This window comes from Anabrus simplex, chromosome 1 (genome assembly GCF_040414725.1).
Source record: "Anabrus simplex isolate iqAnaSimp1 chromosome 1, ASM4041472v1, whole genome shotgun sequence".
In the NCBI taxonomy this organism is placed as follows: domain Eukaryota; kingdom Metazoa; phylum Arthropoda; class Insecta; order Orthoptera; family Tettigoniidae; genus Anabrus; species Anabrus simplex.
Window position 1 is genome coordinate 1,007,457,662 of NC_090265.1, and position 16,393 is coordinate 1,007,474,054.

The 16,393-nt window shown below is 38.3% G+C and overlaps 1 protein-coding gene across 3 annotated transcripts in view; it reads right to left on the reverse strand.

Moving 5' to 3' along the window:
- Positions 1-15,751, reverse strand: part of LOC136857887 (F-box/LRR-repeat protein 20) — a 201,344-nt gene extending 185,593 nt beyond the window's left edge. The window contains exons 1-3 of one of the 3 annotated variants that reach the window (XM_067136924.2): positions 15,524-15,751; positions 15,198-15,379; positions 3,630-3,723 (exon numbers count right to left, since the gene is read on the reverse strand). In XM_067136924.2, coding sequence (XP_066993025.1) covers positions 3,630-3,723; positions 15,198-15,224 — 121 coding nt within the window. In that variant the 5' untranslated portion in view covers positions 15,225-15,379; positions 15,524-15,751. Of the gene's footprint in view, positions 1-3,629; positions 3,724-15,197 lie in introns of all 3 variants that reach the window. The other 2 variants (XM_067136925.2, XM_067136923.2) reach the window with 2 other exon arrangements.
- Positions 15,752-16,393: the final 642 nt, after the last annotated feature.

Consider the following 16,393-nt stretch of genomic DNA (forward strand, 5'->3'; position numbering starts at 1 on the left):
CATAGCAGGGACTGACTGCATATGGAATGGCATTACTAGCATCAATCATACCTCGGTCAATTTCATGTTGACCAAGCCAAGGATAAGACTGAGTCTGGACAATGAAAGTAACAAATTTGTTCTAGCCCACACCAGAAGACATAGTGCACTGTAAACACTAGGTCTTGCCAGCAAAGAGATGGCAAAAAGTAATTGATCAGTATTCCTATAAGTGCACTTAGCAATACTGACAGAAGTGTGTTTCAGAACGAGAAACCAGGAGTTCTGAGAAAAAATTATATACATCAAACATGTACCAATCATGAAAAATACTAGGGAATGGAATTCAATATCCAAAGTAATTCTGTAACGTTCCAGTAAACTGTCACAAGTCTGCTATATTTATCTATTGCAGGACCAAGCCATAATCTGTAACAACGTGGACTGGGAGGGAGGTGTCACAAAATGTCCACTACAAATAATCATAAGTGAAGGAATTATCTTACATTTAAACTTGCTATTATGCTATATAATAATTATATTTTGAGGCATATAAACTCTGAGAATTAATGTATTCAACACTGAATGAATTCTGTAATTCCGTATAGAACAATACACCCTGGGGAAACATATAGCTCATTTTGTACGGAAAACTACAGATAGACAAGATACGCATGCATACTAACTCTCCATTGTTGACAAACCAAACATTCTCACATTTGCCAACTTTGCGACAAACAATACTAGATATTGTACATGCACTGAGTCAAGCCAATTCTTGAAATAACTGAATACCATCATAAAAATGTGGGTTACTCCGTGGACTGGGGGAGATGTGGGGGAGGACTATTTTATGCCCATTACAATTCTGAAAGGAATATTATCTTTGATTTTCCATGGCACATCATGGTATGTTTCTAACCAAATCACAAAATATATTCATTTAAATGCACGAAACAGAATACAGGTCTCCAGTTAAATATCATGAAAACGATAAGAATATTAAGAAAAGGCAGGCATTTTAACCCCCCACCCTACCCCCCAGTCCAACCAAGCTTAAATATCCTTAAATAATAACTGTGTTTGGATTTGGCTTCATGAACTGAAAGAAAAAGTAGCATTATTAAAGCTAGGTTCATGGAATTTCTCTTACTTTTCATAAAATACAAAGTAAAGGTATTTAAATGACTCTTTACAGTGCAGCAGGAAAGTACTGAACAATTTTCCCCAAAGTCAGCATAGACCAATTCTTCTAAAAATTGGCATTGAAGTCCCAATAATATCAACACCTGTACCTCGCTGGAATTTTGAAAGAGCAAACTGGGAAGCGTTTACTAAGGAGATGGATCACAATATCCAGTGGATTTCACCCAAACTGGACAACTATAAGCAATTTGTTAGTTTACCATGCTCCATAGCAGAGAAACACATTCCCAGAGGATTTAGAAAAGAATATATCCCAGGATGGAATAGAAGATGTGATGAGCTGTACGAAGAATACCAAATCAGCAACAGAACAGAAGTTGCTGAGGAACTATTGCTCTGCCTAGATTCTGCCAGAAAAGATAAATGGAACTCAATGACAGCAAGCATGAATTTCCAACACTCAAGCAGAAAAGCATGGACTCTTCTTAGAAAACTTGGTAGCTGTACTCCCAAATATATTAATAAGACCTCAGAGGTATCTCCAGTACATGTAGCTAAAAGAATCATCGAACTATCCAAAATACCAGAAAATGTCAATAAAAATGAATCAAAAAACTCAAGAAAGAGCTAAAAACTAGGCTATCCTCGACTGAATCAACCCCCCCAGTTCTCAGGGGAATTCACAACTGCAGAAATCTCAACAGCTATAAAAGAAATAAAACCAGGCAAAGCAACAGGAGTGGATGGGATATATCCAGAATTCCTGAAACAATGTGGACCTAGAACTCTACACTGGTTACTTATGTTCTTTAGTGACATCTTAAGAAGTGGTAGGCTCCCATCCTTGCTTAAGAGAACTAAAATAGTTGCCATTCTAAAGCCCGGAAAAAGTGGAGATAGTCCTGAAGATTATAGGCCAATAGCACTCTTAAGTATTTGCTACAAGTTAATGGAGAGAATGATTTACAACAGAATCTCAACCACAACCTTCCAACACATACCAACTGAACAAGCAGGATTCAGACCTAACCGAAGCTGCTGTGACCAGGTCTTGGTAACTCACCAGCCACATTGAGAACGGATTTCAAGATTAGAAGAAGACCATTGCTGCTTTTGTGGACTTGACATCACAGTATGGTGACAAGGGATGATTTTGAAATTCTTGAAGATCATTCCCTGTAAGAACCTTGCAACACTGCTGAACAACATGCTATGCAATAGAGCGTTCGAAATACATTTAAACGGCAATAAGAGTAAGCCCTATATACTAAACGATGGTTTACCCCAAAGACCAGTTCTTGCTCCTCTACTGTTCAGCATCTATACTGCAGATCTTCCAGAAACTACTTCCAGGAAATTAATATATGCAGATGACATAGCTCTGGCTGCCCAGTCGAGTGACTTCAAAACAGCAGAAACTACACTCACAAAGGATCTCCATAACCTGAACAAATATTTCAGTACATGGCGACTCAAACCTAACTTGAACAAAACTGAAGCAAGCTTCTTCCACCTAGACAACCAAAAAGCCAACTATTTACCTCAAGTCGAATTCAAAGGCCAAGAACTTAAGTATAACCCATATTCAAAGTATCTGGGCGTCACAATGGATCAGACACTTTCACACAAACAACACCTCTCTAACACTGCAGCCAAGATAAAAACAAGGAACATATTATATAAGCTCAGTGGAACAGGATGGGGAGCAAACACGACAGTACTACGGACATCAGCTCTTGCCTTGATCTATCCAGTTGTAGAATACTGCTGCCCTGTGTGGCTTAACAGTGTATATACTTCATAAGTTGATACACAACTGAATGATACCATGAGGACAATATCAGGCACCATCAAATCAACACCCCTAAAATGGTTACCCGTTTTATCCAACATCCATCCCCCTCACATACAAAGAGAACTGGCTCTTGTAAGAGAATGGCAGAAATGTCGCAGTAATCCTCAACTGCCCTTACATCAGGACTGCAACCCTCAGAAACCGAAGAGATTAAAGTCCAGAAACCCATCGTGGAAGTTAGGCGAGAAGCTCCTGGAAACACATTTTGATGCTGATGAGATCTGGCATGAAGAATGGACCTCTTCAAATCCTGACCACCTGGGTTTAATCCACCATCCTTGTAGAGCTCCTCCTGGTTTCAACTTACCGAGAAGGGAATGGACATCTCTAAACAGAATCAGGACAAACCATGGAAGGTGTAAATTCTGGCTTCACAAGTGGGGAAAATCTGAAGACCCATTCTGCAACTGTGATAATGTGCCTCAGACCATCCAGCACGTTGTTATGGACTGCCCAAAAAGAAGATTCAATAGATCTGTTCAAGAATTACATAGTGCCTTTACAGAAGCAGTGGACTGGCTGAAAAGTCTGGACATTAAGTTTTGAATGCTGACTTGTAAATTACATACTTACTTATATGTATTTATTAGTATTTATAATGTATCCTTATTTTGCCATACGAAATAATAATAATAATGACTCTGCTCACCTCCATCTATTCTCCAGCAACTGATATCACAGATATCACAAAGATGACGACTTTCAGCAGTGTGTCCCAAACCTTGACATAAGTCGGACATCATCTATAAAAATAAAATTTTAAAAATCAATACTATTGACATATTGGCACTTATCATAAGCAAAATTTCTTTACGTTAATTATAAATTATATAAAGACAACATAATTCTCTTGGACAGAATTAACATCTCTGTTAGCAGCCAGCACTACAAGTTCCTTTGTTCACAAGCACCTTAGCTTGAGATCATTCACCATACTGTGACATCCCTAGACCTGTTCAGCTGTGATATGAGATCTCAAGAACAAGTGTAAACTCTGTCTGTGTTGGTTAGAGCAAGGCGATACGAATTACTGGCATGGAGCATGGTATCTGGTGCCAGATGGATGGGAGATTCCAATGCCAAAGCTGTGCAGGTATTTAATATTCCTCGATCAACAGTGTCGTATTTATCAGAAATACATTATGGAAGACGTCACCACCCAATAGGCAGCGCAATACCTGACCACGGATGCTTAATGATCGTGATCACTAGCGCTGGCTAGAATAATCCATGAAAAAAGATAAGCCACACTGGGTCAAATCACCTCTACATTCAATACAGGAGGTACAAAGTTCTTTAGCATCCATCGGATTTGAAATCAGAAGACCCACCATGCTCTTGTTAACATCACAACACCAGGTACAGCATCTCACTTGGGCACATGACACTGCCAAGGTGGTGGTGATTTTTATTTTAAGAGGAAGTGCAACTAGGTTGACATCCTATCTAAACAAATTAAGTGGAATAAAAATAAAAATGATTATTTAATTCACGGAAGGAATTTGAAAATGAATCACAACATAAAACAAAAAGTATTGTATTAAGCCAAAAAGGTCACGAACTAATCAAGGAACCTAAGTTCCCTGAGTAACACAACACTTGGAAATTTACATATCCTTGATTAATCCACTCTTACACAAAGCAAATTGGACCCTGGAAGACTAGGTAGCTGTCCAGGTACCATAAGTCAAATTCTCTCTACAGGTTATTCATTCACTTATGGAATCTATGTCACTTACTGCACTTTGCTGGCCTGCACGATATCAGACCCCTATGCCATGACTTTTGGAATGTCTGTATCTCTCACACATTATAGGGGATGGTGTTACAGTGACTGCTTTTCTAAAGGCAGGCAGTAATTCTCAGGTTATATCATCAATTCTGCATGCCTTGTTTCTGTTTAGGTCTCTCGGTGCTCTGCTATTCTAGTCTCAAAATTAGGTCTCCCACCTCATGAGCATCAACAGTCTTCTCTTTCCAGTGGATTATCATCATTTTCCCTTGATACAATTACCCAATGTGTTCCTGTCTTATTTTCTTTCTCTAGAAGAGGTTTCCCATCTCAGCTTCTAATAATTGAACACCTGCCAATCAAAGGCAGGCAGTAATTCTCAGGTTATATCATCAATTCTGCATGCCTTGTTTCTGTTTAGGTCTCTCGGTGCTCCCACCTCATGAGCATCAACAGTCTTCTCTTTCCAGTGGATTATCATCTTCCAGTAATCTTCAGCAATTCTTTCTTAGTTGTCCTAAACTCTCCATCTAGTTCACTCTTTAATCACCTATACTCCTTTCTACAATCTTAATTTTCTCTATTCTTGCAGAGTACTTCCACCAATCATCAATCAGATCTGGTATCTCATTAGTGATAAGTCATACTATCATCTCATGGTTATTATTTCTGAAAGTGACTGCAACATATACGAGGGCAGATCGGAAAGTAACGCACAATCATTTTTTTTCTCCCCTGGTATGCACCTGGAATGGTGAAATTTCATGACAATATAGTTTGAAGTTTTCGTTACAGAGGGTATTTGTTTTCACGTGCAGCTCTAGCGAGAGAAGCCTGAACTACGAAACAAACATGGTGTGCATGTTACTACCATCCACATGTGAAGAGCAGTGAAGTGTAGATCGATATTTGTGGACCAAAGGGCATACACTGAGTGAAATTCACAGGGACACGTGTGGCGTGTATGAGGACGACTGTCTGGACTGTAGCAATGTCTCCAGGTGATGTGCATTCTTCCACGAGAGCCGTGTGAGCCTTACTGATTCGCCACGCTCCGGGCGTCACTGAGACAGCAATTCTGAATGACCGACGTGTGCACCTGCGAACCTTATCGCAGACGTTCAACACTCCTATAGTGTGGTGTACGAAACTGTTCAAGACACGTTGAAATTCCGTAAAGTCAGTGCTTGCTGGGTGCCGAAGAACCTCACAGACAACCACAAGGGCCAGCAAATGGTGACAAGCATGGATCACTTAACGCATTACGCCACAGAAGGGTATGACTTTCTGAAAGCATACCTGCCAATTTCAAAAAGAGAAATCCAGAAGATCCTAAAGCGGAAAAATTTTAACACCACGTGCATGCGTCGCAAAGTCTTGAGACATAGTGAAAAAGGACAGCAATGGAGATTACAAACAATACTAATACAATCTTGATGAGTGGTCATTTGTTTTCACTTAACACTGGGAGCAGTTCACACTGTACACAAACAACGCTTTTCTGCACTTTAAACTTGCAGGTCACAATATGAATGTCACCATCAAAATTAAACTAAACATGTACACTTATTTACAAAATTCTGTCAAGTTCACAGTATGTAGGCTACTATCTATCAAAAGTTGGAGAGGACAGAGTTGCTTCTTTGCTTTCTTCGGAAATTCTGGATAAAATCTACTCGAGTAACATTGGCCAGTACTTCTGGTTTTCAAAATAGAAAAAGAATCCAGAATTTCATTTGTCATTGAGGACCTAAACTGATTTTGGTTCTTTTTCACCAAGCTGAACACACGTTCACACTCAGCATTGCTGTGTGGTGGAGTCAGAAAAGAAAGCATTAGCCTGGACATCCTATTATATTTAGGAACACCATCAGCTCCACGAATGTTCATCAAGCGAGCCCATTTGGTTGTCATGTCAGATTCTCACTCTCAACAGTAGCAGTCATCAATCTGAAGAGCTACCAATTGGTTCTGAAGCACATTCATTGCATCCTCAACCGACTCACTGTCCTTCCTCGGCAGCAATGATAGAAATCTTTCTAAAAAGAATTGTACAGAAGAAAAGTGGGCATTTTCAATTTTTGAAACATCAGCAATCTTTGCATGTCTCAGTACTTCATCATTGAGAGGAAACTTGTTAATAATATAATCACCTGCTGTGCAGAAGTAACCCCTGGCAGATGAAAAGAATGCTGATTTATCTCTATCATTAAGTTTCTTCAAGTTCATTGTCTCAATGCCAATGACTAGCTCATCACTATCTCTCTGATTCTCAATAGAATGGTATGGAACTTTTAATAAAAGGGAACGTTTGATCACTTTTGGTTTCACAAATCTGGAAAGCAGCTGCTTTAACAGGTTTGTCATTAGTTCTAGTAGTTGATGAATGCGAGGGGAAGCACTCTGAAGTGTAGAATTGAGATTCTCAAATAAAGGAATGACAGCATACAGGAAGGCACAGTATGCCTCATTTAAGCCTGATGACAGAACCATAACAAAAATTTCTTCATGATTTAGGATAATCTTCTTATTCTTAAAAACAGGAGTGTCAGATTTTGAGACACTCAAATCTTTTGGGAGCGACCAATTCAAACGACTCAGTAGCTTTCCTCTTTTCATGGTCTTTGGAACTACCAGGCTTGGCTTTTGAGATTGTAAATGATGTTAAGCTAGTAGTTGACGCGCACTGAGCATTACCAAGCACTTCATCTTTAAAGAAACCAAATAGTGGATCCCATTGCTCTAACAGCCTCTGCAGATAAGCCATCTTGTGCAAATGTGTTTCATCATCTTTGTTTCCTTGTTGTGAAGCTCTTGGAATTTCTTAAGGTGTTCCTTCCTCTTACAACTCTTTTCTAAATAATAGAAGATGTCGACTAATAGTTCAATTTTAACTCTTATAGTGCCAGACGGCCGATCTATCGGCAATGCGACTGCTGCTAAGAATGCCAGAGGCTGATCTGTTGGCCATGTTTTTCTTTTGCCTATATCTTCAATTCCTGCAGCATGATGGCAGCATAACTAATACAGCCAGAAAGACTGAAGCTTTTACTCTCTGAAAATATTCATAACATGCAAAATCGATATTAGTGAGGTTTTATAAAAGCTTTCTTTCGATGCATTGTATGTTTCGCGCGTGGTAGCCCTGCACTCTGCCGCTTCGTGTCGCTTGTTATCTCGTCTGTTTATACGTTTATTTCATCCAATAGTGTAAGGATGGATTAGCATAGAATCGTCCAATAATTTCTGACAGGATTCAACATTCTTGGTTGGAGTAACTGAAGCCAGTATATGAAAGAGATTTATGCAATGTTTGAACATTAAGCGATTCATCTACAGGGTCTTTATTTATGCTTGGCAAGGACTTTCTCACTTGACCTTGGCCACCAGAGACGGTTCAGTTGCCGGCAACCGTGCGTGCGTATGTACGGCAGAATATGGTGCTCAAAATCATTATGCATTTTACTCACCATGTTTACAGTTTATGCTCAAAATCATTATAATGCATTTTACTAACCATTTTTACAGTTTATACTGAAAATGTTTCCCGTGCGCTGCCAAACATAATCGGCATTTCCTAATGAAGTTTTCGGTTACTCTACCAAGTTCTTCAGCACTGATGGATGCAATTGCAGCTCTTATAATATCTTTAAGTTCATCTAGTGTGTGAGGGTTGTTCCCATAAAATACATTTTTTATAATTCACCACAAAAAAAATCATAAACCGTTAAATCTGGGCTATGAGGGACCACAGATTTTTACTTATGATCCTCGTACCAAACACACGGTGTAATTCAGCAATTGATGCCTCAGCTGTATGAGCTGTGGCAGAATCCTGCTAAAAATATGCCGAAAAACATTCTGCATATGTCAGTTCATCAAAGAATTGGTCAAGGATTTCATCTCGATAACGCACATTGTTTATTGTGCCCTCAAAATATTGGGCCTATAATTCTATGCCCGTTCAAAGCGACCCAGACCCTGATTTTCTCGTCATAAAGCAGTTGCTCAAACACTATTTCTAGTTTTGTTGCACTGTAGTATCTGTTATTTTGTGAGCTTACATGGCCATGCAAAATGGAAATTAGCCTCATCTGAAAAAAAAAAAATTAACTTGGGGTCAATTTCACCTGAGTCTACCTTTCCTATAACCCAATTGCAAAAATTCACTCTCTTAATGGGATCTAGCGGTTGTAATTGTTGCACTGCGCTAATCTTGTATGGTTTCAGTTTTAATAATTTTGTTGCCTTCCAGGCAGAAGCATGAGATACCTCAGTTTCCTGCCTCAAACGCTTAATTGATTTTTGTGGTGCGAGTTCTAATCTTTCGCCAATGTCATCTAATTTAGCTTCAGTAAGGAGATAACGACCTTTACGTATATTTTTATTGTTTACTGAACCTGTATGTTTGAATCTCTTGGCCAGTTGTTTTATTGTCCGATTGATAGGAATGGGTCTCCCTGCAAATTTCGCTTGAAACTTTTGTCTTGTCCTAGCACACGATTTTCTGCACTTAATGCAAGTATTGTGTATGCTGTCTCCAGAATAAGGCACCATATTTACCAGATTTCATTTCGGCGCAGCAGTTTACGTGTTCTTTTCAAACTTTTAACTAACTACTTGTTACCACATTTTTAAAAGCAAGACATTCATTGAGATCTACAATAAAGATTGATTGTGGGACTTTATCATAGAAGACCTTATAACTATTATATTCTTGCTAGTCAATTTATACACATTTGTACCTAAAACAGTATCCTCTTGTTCATGTTTTGGACGTGCAAGAGTGATCGGAATCTTTTTTTCAGATGTGAGATTTTTAGGCTGATGATGCCCTCATTATGGGTGAAACGTCCCTATATCTAATATGTTAAGAACTATTTCTTAAATTCAAATAAAAAAACTCTTATGTATTAAACAGGTGGAATTTATAATCTTGCATTATTATTTGACTATAAGTACATTTCAATATGGACCACAACATGAGATTTGTAACATGTAAAGCTGCTTTAAGTCACACCGACACAGATAGGTCTTATGGCGACGGGAGGACAGGAAAGGGCTAGAAGTGGGAAGGAAGCGGCCGTGGTTTTAATTAAGGTACAGCCCCAGCATTTGCCTGGTGTAAAAATGGGAAACCATGGAAAACCACCTTCAGGTCTGCCGACAGTGGGGCTCAAACCCACTATCTCCCGAATACTAGTCGCACTTAAGCGACCGCAGCTATAAAGCTCGGTTTTTTTGTTTGTTTGTTTTTTTTTTAAATTGATTTTGTACATTACGTACGTTGACAAACAGAATGATGCTTGCTGCTGTTTCTATAAGTTAGTACCTGTTCAAAATGCTGATGCTAATTCGCTTGAAGAGAAAATTGTCTAAGCCTTTTCAGAAGATGACACAGATGTAAAAACACTCAAAAGATAAACTTGTGGGGTTTAGTTCGGAGGGACCTGCAGAGTTTACTGGCCGAAATGAAGGTGTTGCTGTCAGAATCAGGAGGAACATATCTTTGCACTTGATCAGCGTGCATTGTATGGCTCATAGAATAGACCTTGTTTCAGAACAAGATTTTAGTGTTGTGAATGCTGTCCATAATATTGAATGCATACTAGACAAACTTTATAAACTTTTCAGCAGACCTTCTGCAGCTGTTGAACTTAGATATATTGCGGCAGTCACAGGTGGTTCAGGGTTCTTGAAAGTAAAAAACTCTTCCATGTTGGATTTCAAGTGAAAAGGACGGTTTATTGGCAGTTTTCAAAGACTTCCCTTGCATCATGCAGTACCTAACCTGCAAATCTGAAAGCAGTGAAGTATTGAGTAAAGACTGTTGTAAATTTGCAGGGCTGTACAGAAAGTTGTTGCAGAGAAAAAATATTCAATTGTTGGATTTTCTGTTCGATGTATCGTGTGTACTGTCCTTAAGTACAACAATGAAACAGGAGTCTGTTTCTTATGGCAAAACCAAAAACAAGCTTAATTCTATAATACAGACCCTTAACGAAATGCACATGAAAGACTATGTTTGACTCTTTCCAAGGAGAAGTACTCGTATTTAACGTATATTGCAAATGTGATTCTGAGGATGAAAAGAGTTTGACAGAGTGATAGGACAAATAATACAGGGTTTAGTAGACGATGTAGAAAGATGATTTCCTTCAAGTATTGAAGTGCTTTTCAGTGTTTGAGAAAGAAACAAGTAGTGGTATGAGTGGTTTGTATGGCAATTCTGATATATACAAAGGAGCTGAGTTGTTTGATTTGGATGGTGATACTGTGGTATCGCCATGGAAGGAGAATAAGATAGGCTTTAAAACCCTAAATGATTTGGCTCATTTGAAAGGATTAGCACAAGAATTTGTTCAGTGTCTATGTCAACCACCGCTTGTGAACGAGGTTTCAGTGTTGCTCATAGCATCACAACAACCAAAAGAAATTGCTTGTTGGTAAACACTTTGCAGGCTCTGATTATTAAACTCAATGGACCCCCTTTGAGATTGTAGGATGCAGTTATCGTCTGTTAAACGGGTCGCCTCTGGACATCACTTGGCAGATCAACGCTACTCATTGAAGAACAGCAGCGAGGAGAAATACAACCTCAGAATTTTTCTTTGAGGTGAGTTTTGTTTATTTTCTTTATCCTGTAATCATTTCCTTTTCTTTAAAATGGATCTGCATTTTCATAAGTGCACTAGTAGCTAGCAGGATTTCTTTCAGAAAAAAAGTCTTCTGCGGGCACATTTTTGGGGATGGGGTACAAAGATAGGAGAAAAATTATGGAATATGCAATATTTAGTACACTCCATGTTCATAAATGTTATCTTTTATTTTATGAAGTTAAATTTTGTTTACAATTCCATGGTCACAATATGTGCAACAATCCAGCATCTGTTGCAGATAAATTATTGCTCAAGAGATGAGTGCCTAGACTTCTGAGGTTCACATATAATTTTTCCATCAAATACGTGTAGGGATTCAGTGGCCAAATTCGAAGTGCCTACTGGTTACTAATATTTGTATTGAACTGTGTAATGACTAACAGAAAAAAATACTATTTCCTGCAAGGAACAACGTTTCAATAATTATTATTCTTGTTAACACAGAATTAAAATTTAAAATATCTAAAATTTACATTTTCCTGGGGGAGGGGGTAATTTACTTATAGGGAATTAAACACCCTCCTCCTCTGCCGAGTACTGCCTGAAATAAAAGTACTTAAGCCCTATGATCCTTCTCCCCTACCCCCCCACCCCCCAACCACTATTTTTCTGATTTCGCACCCTGCTGGATATGCTACTGACTGAAGATCTCGATGCCAATATTTTTTGTGGAACCGCCCAATGCAAGTGTACTTACAGACGAGGACTTGGGTGATGAAGATGATTGCAGGCTTATTGATAATCCCAGCCCTCATCAGTTACACACCAGTGCTGAAATGAATCTTGTAAATAATGAAAGAATTGGGATTAGTTACAATGGTGAAGGTGTGTTACCAGAGGAAGAAGTGACTTTTGTGTCTACTGATGCAAGATCTGTTTCAATACCTGAAACTGCAAAAGAGTGGGTAACCGATAGAGAGAATAATAAATCAAATTACAAACCAAGATGAAACGAAGGGGCCGATTTTGATATAGGGCGACCGGCGGCATTTTTTAATTGTTTGTAGATAACTAGCTGATCGTACATTTAGTTCAAGAGACCAGAAAGTATTCAATGTTTTTAAATTGTATGGACGACAAATAACTTATGGTGAAATTCGTTGCTTCATCGCCATATTTTTCATTTCTGGATACAATAAGTTGCTCTCCAAGCGTTCTTTTTGGGACACGCAGGCTGATAAGAAGATAGTATAAGACTTATTCTCTATCTCTGTACCAACACACAAGTATTGCGGGTAGGCTTTTATCTGCCTCAGAAAATACCGACTACTGTAGTTACTCTGTGGTGTGTAACTGCCTCTTGAAGTTCTTTGATTCTTCGTTTTCTTATTTTTGATTTTATTCTGTTGTTCCAGTGAGTGGTTTGTTTTCACAGGCAAACAAACTATAATACATACTGTATATGTCTCTGTACTGCAAACAAATATTTTTTCCTTTGTTCAATAATTCTATTTTGTTAGCTGCTATGTGAATAGAAAGTGATATTTCATATTCTTACAATAAATAATGCTAAGATTTTCAACATTGTTATTGTACAACAAACCAAAAAACTACTCTGTACGCCAAACCTACATTCTTTTATTAAAACTCAATGTTAAAAAAATAGGTAGTCCAAGCACCTAGTGTTGCTGCATGGCAACATCAAATATCTTATGACCTAGCGGTCCCAAAATTATGAAACTTGTTTCATTAGTTTATTTTGGTCTCAAACATGCGGTAAAACACAAAGATTTTAATCTCAGAAAAAAAATTCATTCAGGCTCTAATGGGTTAATGACAAATCCAGGTTCTCTTTGTATTCTGACAATGCAGTTTTTGTGACAGGAGACCTTGTGGTACACATCTCAATCCTGCATTAGCTGTGGCATAACACACCACCCCCACAGCTGGTATGATGGTCTGAGGGAACATCACATATGACAGATGGGCAATCCTAGTATTGACATAAGGGTCAATAACAGAGCAGTGATATATGCATGACATCCTTTGACCACATATGTAGCCACTCATGGCAGGGCTTCCAAGCGGTCTATCTCAGCAGGATAATGCTCACCCGCACACAGCAAGGGTGTCACAGGAATGCCTCCACAATGTTGTCACACTATCAAAGCCAACCCGATCCCCAGATTTATCACCAACTGAACAAGTCTGGGACTACCTGGCACACCAACTTCAGTAGCCTAGGAGTTTACAAGATCTAGAGAACCTTTTGCATCAAATATGGACAGATATGCATCCATGCCCGCCTGTATTACAGTCTGTATCCAAGCTAGAAGATGGCGAACAGCATACTGGAGCAATGCAGACAGTCGGTAAAATTATTATTTTGCTCTAATATTGTCAATTATGCATGTACATCAACGTTATAATTATCCATATAAAGTTTCATCGAATTCCCACAATTCATTCTTGGTGCAAAACTTTTTTTTTAATCATTGAATGTATTTTAAGGGTAAATTAAAGCAAAGCTAAGTAAAAAGTATTTTTTGGACTTAAACCTAATAGCTTGACGCATATCCTATGTGTGAAAATGGAAAACATTGAAAACCATCTTCAGATGGGGCTGGAACACGTCTCAAACACAAGCTTGCACAGCTACATTCTACCACGCAGCCAATTCACTTGGTGAAAGACAACAAACTCTGACCAGTGGAAGGATGAAGGTGTCAATCAATGAGGTCATGAAAAGCTTGAAAATTAAAGACTCTGCACACATCACATGATGACGATGATGATGCTTGTTTAAAGGGGCCAAACATCTAGGTCATCAGCCCCCCCACGGACATCAGAAAACCTAATACCATCAGAATAAGAAGAGTTCACTACTGGGGGTCACCTGGAAACAAGAGAGGTGTCTGGCACAACTGAAAAAACTTCAGTCTCTCAGGTAGGAAGTCCCTGGAAAAGCACTCTATTTGGTGGTCATTCTTATTATTAGTATTAAATATGATCTTTTTAACTTAAAATTAAAAACTTGGTTAAGCTCTTTTTGTGCATTAATTGACCAAGAAATTGAAAACATTCCCATAAAAAAATTTGCTGATAATAAAGAAAAATTTAATTCCCTTCTATAGTTCTTAGAATGATACAGAATTCAGTTTAAACCTATTTTTAGAAACAGAATTTGACATGCATATGTTTAAGCTTATGATCACACCTGCCTGAAATGTCAAAATTCTATAGCAACTGGAAGAATTTTTAATGAACAAACATTTTCTGTTTCAATTTTTTTTTTTTTTTTTTAATTTTAGATGGATAATCACCCAACACTATCAGCACCGCAATATTAAAATTGTCATTTCTCTCACATTAATAACTAAGCCTAAATGAACTGAAAGCTTATCATCATTCCGTTTAGTGATAATGAAACCGTCGCATTTAAACAATTACCCAACAACACTATCAATAAATGTTAAATCACAGTACAGCTTACAACTGCACTGACTACTCCCCCTTCCCTTAACAATAACACATCTCTACACAAAAATGGCAAAAGTTAATGGACATTTACAGCTGTCATATGGTCATATGTAAATCACGTTTAAGAAAACAGTGCAAACTGTCACTGCCCTCGTGATCACGAAGGCAGTGAAACTGTACAAATTTTAATGAAGTAGAAAAGGTACTTTCAAAATCATCCTGCTGTTCATCACTAGAATGCATGAAGTATCAATGATAAACAGAGATTGAGCCATACATGGTGCATTAAGAAATATGCACAAATCACACACACAAACTATCAAACTCTACACAGACAAGACCACCACAGCATTACTATACACAAGGCTTCATTCAACAGTAGTAACATAACCAAAAATGTAGATACCTTTTCTACAAAAAATCCCTCTTCCATATCAAGAAAACGTAATTATACAGCCTTCAAACAACGAATAATACATAAGAATTTATACGGAAATAAACAAATCACGATAACTTCATCCGAAAGGTCGCAATAAGTTTCAATCCTCCCAATGGAGACAGAAGTAACTTGCATTCCTAATTCTAAACCTGGAATAAATTCATACGAAAACTACCTTCCTGTATGAAACTGTACACAATATAAACCGTCATACTATCATCATCATTTAGTGCAACGACAAAGAAGCTATGCAATTAAATGTGAGTGATAAAATGTGAAAGTAACAAGCTTACAAAATATGTCCAAACTTAAATAGCAAGGTAAACAGACTGAAACGCCGTCAGCGTAAAGGATGATAGCTCCTTATGCCAGATTTATTATAAAGAATACACCAGACCGGTTGCCGATAAATCCTACATTCTCAGGATTTCTTTGTCAAAAAATAATTTTGATCCCTACAAAACCTAAATCCCTCACTAACACTACTTGAAACAAGTCTCCCCTATCGGCGAGCGTAGCCAACATAACAAACCGAATCACACTCCTTTCACAGAAATCGGTAACTGAAAATCAGCGCCGTCTCGATCATGATGGTGTGTCAGTGCCACCGCCGTCTCGATCCTCTTATACTGCCTGCTCCATGCCACTAGTTTAACACGGGGAGCCGCGACTACCAATATTTCTCCAAATCGCCGTAAGAGTGCAGCAGTAGACGCACAATCTTCGCTGTCAGTGTGGCTGTAGCACTGTCTTATTGGTGTATGAATGTGTGTGAAAACCTAAGTTATTTCGTACAATGAGTAAACGTGTCTGGTCACTTCCGTTCGTAAAATATACATTTTATATAGAACTGTGAATTGAATTAATCGTGTTATGCTTATAGATATTTCAAAAGTGATTTTAAGGGGTTGGTACTTATTTCTTTTCATTCGTGCAAGGTATACTTTTCGTAGAACTGAAACTTCAGATTCTTTCCCCGAAATATTCAACTGTTATGTACCATTTTGCCAATCTCGGCAAGGTTGTTCGCAGCCAGAAAAGTTACGACTCCATGAAATACCGTCTAGAAGGGAATTAAAAGAAAAGCGGCTGTCGGCCTTATCAAGGCAAGGACCTAATAAAGGAAGTAATTGGATATCCTCAGATTATTCTCGCATCTGTGC